This window comes from Mytilus galloprovincialis, chromosome 4, assembly GCF_965363235.1.
Source record: "Mytilus galloprovincialis chromosome 4, xbMytGall1.hap1.1, whole genome shotgun sequence".
Taxonomy (NCBI): domain Eukaryota; kingdom Metazoa; phylum Mollusca; class Bivalvia; order Mytilida; family Mytilidae; genus Mytilus; species Mytilus galloprovincialis.
In genome coordinates this window covers 36,182,514-36,190,295 of record NC_134841.1, presented here as the reverse complement: position 1 = coordinate 36,190,295, position 7,782 = coordinate 36,182,514, and the positions used below count along the sequence as shown (strand labels likewise).

General features: G+C 32.5%; 1 protein-coding gene and 1 long non-coding RNA gene across 2 annotated transcripts; one reads left to right on the top strand and one right to left on the bottom strand.

Annotated features, from left to right (window-relative positions):
- Positions 1-655: 655 nt before the first annotated feature.
- On the bottom strand, positions 656-1,958 carry LOC143072014 (uncharacterized). Its single transcript, XR_012977016.1, has 3 exons — positions 1,819-1,958; positions 1,507-1,609; positions 656-795 (listed from the first exon to the last, which is right to left on the bottom strand). It is a non-coding gene; the product is annotated as an uncharacterized LOC143072014 (long non-coding RNA).
- Positions 1,959-3,591: 1,633 nt separating this feature from the next.
- LOC143072013 (uncharacterized) lies at positions 3,592-5,267 on the top strand. The gene is made up of 3 exons (XM_076246779.1): positions 3,592-3,836; positions 4,258-4,384; positions 4,974-5,267. Exons 1-3 carry the CDS (start codon positions 3,752-3,754, stop codon positions 5,107-5,109), a joined length of 348 nt encoding a protein of 115 aa, XP_076102894.1. The 5' UTR covers positions 3,592-3,751; the 3' UTR covers positions 5,110-5,267.
- The last annotated feature ends 2,515 nt before the right edge of the window (positions 5,268-7,782 follow it).

Sequence of the window (7,782 nt, the reverse complement as noted above, 5' to 3'; positions counted from 1 at the left end):
AATAGCACATGTGTTATACATACGTTTATGTAAAAATTAAAAAAGTATCATTTATTAAAAAAAACTATTATTACAATAGGCCGAGTGTAGATCTTTATTTCAAAAGTTCCGACAAACAAACTAATGAACAAAACAAAACAACATGCATATCAAAACGTCCAAGCTTCTATGCATTTTATGTTGAATGAAATCACAATCGGAAGTATCTTTGCCGATACTTGAATGTATAAAGGCGTAATTTCTTTCAGCAGTAGATTAAATACTCTGAGCATGGTTTAAGCAACTGTAAGTTCCCTTTATATGTCATAATTTGGATAGTTGAAATTGTAACAAGCGTTATTATGTAAAAGTTTGGGTCTGAGTATATTAAATGATCTACATGTATAGATTAGACCGTTTGTTATCCCGTTCAAATGTTTTTACACTAGTAATTTTGGGGCACTTTATAGCTTGTTGTTCGGTGTGAGCCAATGCTCTGTGTTGAAGGCCGTACCTTGACCTATAATGGTTTACTTTTATAAATTGTTATTTGGATGGAGAGTTGTCTCATTGGCACTCATAACACATCTTCCTACATCTATGTACTCAGTTATTGTATAGTACATATGGTGGTTGTATTATATAACATTATCAGTACATACATAGCTGTACACTGGACATATGGAGGGTCTGGAGCAGGAAATATATTAAACTGAAGTCCTTGGCTATAGTGGTACAGATACATGTACAATGGTTCACCAAGTTTATCACAGGCATAATCGTCATCTGTGTCCAGAAGATAGGTCGTATTTGATTCTGGAAGATGGATTACAATAATACAAAGTTTATCTCCGTAAAAGAACAGATAAAAAATCTGTTGAAGTTTTTTTTAAAGTGCTTCGTTTGTCTTCAACTTATCTAAATCTTTATTTATCTATATAATTATGTTTTTATCTTGCAAAGCTGTCGCCTGAATGGAAAACGCTTATACACATATGAAAAAAAAATGTATGAAGAACTACGACATCAGAAAGGAAACACATTATCATATATATCTAAACTCAATATCAATAAATATTCGGATATGATATATCTGCGCGTTGCGTTTGTACGAGTTTTTGTTACGATTGCACGACAAAACGTTTTACGTTTTTATCGGTTAACCGCTTTTTAGTGGTTAGCCCAATATTTAATGTTGGTTAGTCGCTTTTTTCTTTATCGATTAACCTTTTGATTTTTATGCGTTATTAAAAAGTTACGGTTAACCGATAGAAAAAGTGTTTAACCGCTAAAAAATACCAATTGATCACAATTTTAAGGTGAATAACCGATAAAAATACCCCTTAAACCACACTTTACACCATAATCAGCAGCCTAATGAAGGAATGGAAACAATCATGACATCGCAAGAATGGAATGAAATATTTTTTATATGCATTTGAAAATTATTCTTTCTTTAATGTTTCCTTTCTGTTTGATAGATTTTGAACGAAAAACGTGTATTATTTTTTTATTTTGATAAATTACCAGAAGGGACACCATAACTGTCAAGCCTCATCCATTCGTTGTGACTATCAACATACCATCCAGTGGTTAGAAACTCACGTGTTGACTCGAAACGTACGCATGCCTGAAATAAGGAAAACACATATTGCTAAAAATAAGAATAAGAAAAAAGTTGCAATGCGTCAAAACAAAAACCAGTGAAAAGGAAAACAGATGAACAGTTAATAAGAAAACCTCACAAAAATGGGGATAAATAAGAAAAGGCAATTTAATAATGTTTCCTCTTTTTGAGACCCCCTTTTATATTTCTTGATTTCACAATGAATTTGATACCTTGTAGACCTCCGGCCATTCTGGAACGTTCGGAGACCAATAGTCAGAAGCTGTGCATACGTGTAATATCAATACACAACTTATCCATCGAATGTCCATAATTGTTTATGTTTATATTTACTTTATCTTGTCTGTACTTTGTACAATACTCATCATACAATTCATTACGTATCTATATAAAATATTTTTGTCGTTACCAATACATACTACCTTGATTTTAGGATTTTTATTTTTATTTTTGCAACAAAAATTAACCTTTTGTATTTAGAAAACTGAAATTAAGACCCTCCATGCGAAGTTGACCTTAGAGGAATAAGGCTATTTTCGGTCCTTTGTTTACCATATTCAATTGATCCTAAAGTTTCTACGTATTTACCCAACTCTGATTTTCAAATGTTCCTAGGGTTGAGATTTTCAGGTAATTTTAAACCTAGAAAAGCGTTTATGACGCACGAAATTTGTCGTGTTGCAAATTCTTTTAACATTATCATACAAATGAAGCAGAAGGATATGGTATGCCAGTAATCTTCTCTTTGAAATTAAAGGCCACAGAGATATATAAAAGAGTATCAACTACACTACTGAAACTGTCGGCTTACTCTTCAGACGCATGTGAGTTCACCATCGCATTTTTTTTTTGTAGGATTCATGTTGCTCAACCATATATTTTCATGGTCTGTTTTGTAAACCTTTGAATGCCGTTAAGTATAATGACTTTGTTTTTTTCTGTGACTTGCAGTTTGATTTTCCCTCAAAGTATATTCGCCCTTTTAAAGTTAAAAAAGGGTTTCTTGGGTTTTGCGTGTCCACAGGTGGGATCACCTTAGTTTCTTTGAGTGTTTGATATATTTTTCACTATTTCATACGAATTTGTCTCTAGCAAATCAATCTAAAAACTCTTTTCCCGTTAAATATATATAAAAAAATGATTCATTCGGAAACATATAAAATGTTGATAAATAGAGATGTGGGATAAATGTAAATGAAACATCAACCAAACAACGAAAACAAAACCAAAAGGAACCATAGTATTAAACAATGGATTGGTGTTTGTACATAATGAAAAATTCTAAATCGTACCAAATATATAAAAAAAAATGTGTATGAATTAAACAGAAACAAGCAAAAACTGACTTCGGGACAGGCACTTGGACATGCGTTCGGTGAAACTAGTCTTAGTAGACTCCCAATCTCGATAAGTTGTTTAGAAAAAGGACCATAAAAAAACATACAATAAAATCAGTATACGAAAAGCACTTACTGATCTTTTGCTTCAATATATTGTATATTTAGGCGTTGATGTACTAATAGTAAAGTCAGTCAGACGAATTTATCATTGATAAAATGTAGTTGTTCTTGTTAACAGAGTTACTGTTTATTGTCTACATTGCATGTGTAGGCTCACAATTTCCTGTTTACTGCTTGCATTGCTTGTACAAGTAACAATTCGGAAACTAGCACTACGCCTGCTGAACATTAATCCGTATCACGTAAATAATTTATAATTAATGAATTTGTGTACATTCATTGAAAAGTTATGTACCAGGTACAGACTAAAATGACAAATAAAGAGATAGGTCTACACCATTCATGACACGTTTCAGGGAAAAAAGGCCAACAAATTAATGTTCGTCTTGTTAACATAAATGTTACGAACATACACACTTAGATATGTAAGGATGCGTGGGTTTTTCTGATTACTTCAGAATGTGTAATAAATAGTAAAAAAAAAAGTAGGAAATTGTCTAATTTTAGTAATTTCACACATGACCTTTTTATTGACATCGATGATGAGTATGCATGTCTGAAATTTGTTTACGGAATTCAAAAAGTATATAAACAATGGTTCGACTTTCTTAGGACATAACTTCAACAGCATTCAAGCTACACTTCTACTATAGAACCAAAACTTGTGTCTATATCTACCGTAAAGATGAAAGTAGCATTTGTTGTATGTTGTCTCTTTGCTGTTGTTTACTATTGCAATGGATCCTGTTGGGTGATACCTCCTACTTCAGGTAAGGATATTTATCATAAATGATTATTTTACAATCCGGTATTAAAGTCGCCTCATTGAATAAGACAAAATAACAACGAGTGATAATCTGCCTATATCACTCTTTACTAAGATATTGTACTAAAACTGGATTATTTGAACAAAATGCATGCTATCTAAACATTCATATTTTCTGTAAATGTTTACACAGTACAATTTGACTCGTTGCTAAAAGGTTACCTCTGGTTTTGTTTTCCAAATGAAACAAAAAATATAATAAAACTTGATACCTTATCAAAATACTATATGTTGATTAAAAAGAAGAGACAGTAGTTACTATTGACAACGATGATACTGACCAGTATTTCATGTTAAATTAGGATTTTATGTCGACAGAAATATCTATTGATCTGTTTCCAAAATTTATAAATTTTGTATTTCAGGTCAGAATAACATTTATGACACATGTTTCTTTGCTGGCGAAATAATATATCCCGGTTCTACAATTACAAGGAACTGTATGAGTTGTTTCTGTGGACATTCCAGTGGTGGATATCTCAAATGTTGCACGTAAGTAAAATCTAATCCATGAAATGTTCAATTTAAAATCGCCTGGTCTGGTACATTTTACCATAAGGACTTTTCAATATAAATCATAACTAATTTCGGTCCTTTAATTGCAAGAAATCTATAGGTTGCTGCTTTGTATATCCTAGATTCCTTTATGTCACCTCCGTCACTAAACGTATATATATGAATTGTTAGAACCTGATCACTCACTGATCTCTCTGTTCTTTTTAATAAGACTTAATTTTAAAAGTTATTGAAATAAGTTACACATTTAATATAATTGTTTTCTTGCCACTTATAATAGAAATATCAACATTTCTTAATTTCCAGCTTTCATACGAGAATCTAATGTAGAAATCATGACATTTTATTATAAGAAAGTATTCTTTTTTTCTTCAGGTTTATAACCAGGGTCTTGTGATTCGTAAATTTAATTTGCTCATTTTTTTACATACTAAGACTTAAAAAGAATATGTAGGTCATGTAGGTGAATACTTCAACTGAAAAAAAAAAAAAAACCCCACTTCCCAACGTGGTCTTTTTAATTATCGCCTCACAATGTTCTAATATGTACACCATTTAATTTCAGAGTTGGGAATAAAGTTAAAAAAATCCCTGATGACTGTAAAAAGATAGTGTCTCCCGATGGTTGTTATGAACACGTTGTTAAAGCATCAGACGAGAGCAGCAGTTGTGAATATGGAGTTTCTATGGTAGGACGATGATAAAGATCTATGATGATGAAATCCAAACTTCTCAGGGATAACATTGGAAACAAGTAGCCGAGCCGAGATATCGGTCACGTGAATGTCACCAGTGACGTTACCAGTGGTGCCGTTTCCAGTTAGTCTTTTTTTCTACAAATATATTTATTCGTACATATTTATGTTGTTCTCTTTATATTTATATAGATAGATAGAATGTGTGGTATGTATGTACACCAACAAGACAGCACCCTCTCAAAAAATATAACCAAAATGCAGCAAACGGTCCACGTCAGTAGACAGACATCTGTATATGTCAATATCAAAATTACAAAAAAAAGTCTTGTTGAAATAATTTCAACAGACTATTAAAGAATTGTCATTAACACAAAATCATTCAAAAAAAGAAAAAAAAAACTATTTAGAATATGGCAACAGATAACTACTGACGAGAAAACCCTCACTTGGAACAGTCAGTGGGGACTGGAAAATAAACACGTTGTAGGGTTCGACATACTCTTTTGAGAACTAAAAAGAGAATAGTGTACCAGGGGGATAAAAATTCCTATTCAGAAGAAAAACGGACAACACAATGGTAAAACGAACAAAAATAAAATGAACGGACAAAAGAGTTCATAAAAATAGCTAAGGAATTAGTAACTCGATACCCAGTGGCGGATCCAGAAATTTTCGTTATGGTAGGGGGGCACTGACTGCCAAAGAGGGGGCCCGCTCCAGTCATGCTTCAATGATTCTCTATATAATCAATCAATGAAAAAAACTCCACCTCTGATACCAGGGTTAAACTCTGAAGATTAAGGAAATCTTCATAATGGCAAGTAAAAATCATTTCATAATGGGAATGGTGTGGGAAAGATGATACTAATTTGTCGACGATAACAGGAACATACCTTTCTGTTCAGCAACAATCCTCTCGCAGCAAACGCTTTGGAATGTCATATTAACTCGGAGAGGAATTAACAATCAATCAATCAATCAATCAATCAATCATTCAATCAATCAATCAATCAATCAACCAATCAACCAATCAACCTGCACTGTCAATTTCTAAATCAAGATATGTGAAGCAAATTTAACTCTATCTGTGATATCCGTTTTCAATGTCAACAGGGTAGTTACATTTAATGTAACAAAGTCAACACATTTTGAATAATTCAGTTAGAGGACACCATATACATGGCGGCACATGCTGTTAAAGGACAATGATAGCTTCTTTTGAAACGTCTTGAGAAGGCCCTGTGTCAACAGCAAGCGAGTAAAGTAACAAGTCAGATAGCCGGTCGATTCTCATCTAATTACCAGTTTTCTGTAGTCCTCTTCATCAAACAAATTTCATTGGTTGCTCTGTTTTATTTGTTCTTCGGTTGTTGTTTTAAGCACAAATTATACGGGTTTTTTTTTCTTTTGAATTGTTCCGTGCACATTTAGTTACCGCGTATGTCGAGGCCTTTGATATATTACAATTCGTTGTAGGTTTGGGTTGGATTTTGTTCATTGTTGAAGGACGTATAGTGACCTATAGTTGTTGAAATCATCGTCCTTTGGTCTCTAATAGATAGTTATCTCATCAGCAATCATATTATCATATCTCATTTTCTTTTATAAAAGTAAGTGTGTTACTTGTTGGCAATCCAACCACAATCATCTTATGGTATCAGTTTCGGAGATTCGTTTGTTTGAATCGGGTTGCTTCCTCAAAATATGACTTGTCCGTATTAAAAGAAGACATTTTTATATAGATAAGACCGTTTGTTTTCCCGTTTGAATGGTTTTACACTAGTAATTTTTGGTGTCCTGTATAACTTGCTGTTCGGTGTGAGCCAAAGTTCCGTGTTGAAGGCCGAACTTTGACCTATAATGGTTAATTTTAAAAATTGTCGACATGGATGGAAAGTTGTCTCATTGGCACTCATACCACATCTTCTTATATCTATATCTGTACCTACGTACGTCGGTCCATTTTGTTCACGAAACAAACTTGCTAGATTAATTCTTTCAAGTTGTCTTTCAGTTTTGAATGAGGAAAATCTGTGTAAAGAGTAGAGCAGCGAACTTTTTTTTATAGTATTGTTGAACTCCCCCTTTTAAGCAGCAGGACAAAAATAGGCACATAAAATAATACTCTATAAAAATCAGAAAAATAAAGTACTAGTACTTGAATCCTTCATGCTCGAATGGTCATTAGCCTGTAGTTTTTTGTTGTTGTTTTTTAAATCTCTTTAAGCATTAATTTTAAAGGACATGCATACGCATTCTGATAAAATGAAGTTTAAGTATATAAAATGTATGACTTGGATCTAAACCATGGAGTTAAATACTGCTTAAGCAACTTTTCAATCTTTGTTCTCGGCTTATGTTTCATTGAGATATCGAAATAACTGTCCAGATAGACAGCAGCAACTTAAATAATTAAATCAATTCTGCCAACAGAGAGAAAGAGAGAGAAAAGTTCAAAAGACCAAATTTTCTTCTTTGGTTGGTCCTAATATTTGACGTCTTCAAAAAAAATATTTAAGAAGAGCTATCAACTATAACAACATACTTTGTAACCATTCATGGGGCTGAAGGGAAAACAATTTTTTTTAAGATATAACATGGTTAGGTAAATACATACTATATAAAAAAAACCCACTTAACAATTAAAACTTTTAAAAAGTTTTCAAGTTTTAGTTT

Excerpts from the sequence above, each read along its gene's own strand:
- LOC143072013 (XM_076246779.1), top strand. The coding sequence starts at position 3,752 with ATGAAAGTAGCATTTGTTGTATGTTGTCTCTTTGCTGTTGTTTACTAT. Across the intron at positions 3,837-4,257 it reads GGTGATACCTCCTACTTCAG|GTCAGAATAACATTTATGAC; the intron begins GTAAGGATATTT and ends TTTGTATTTCAG. Across the intron at positions 4,385-4,973 it reads GGATATCTCAAATGTTGCAC|AGTTGGGAATAAAGTTAAAA; the intron begins GTAAGTAAAATC and ends ATTTAATTTCAG.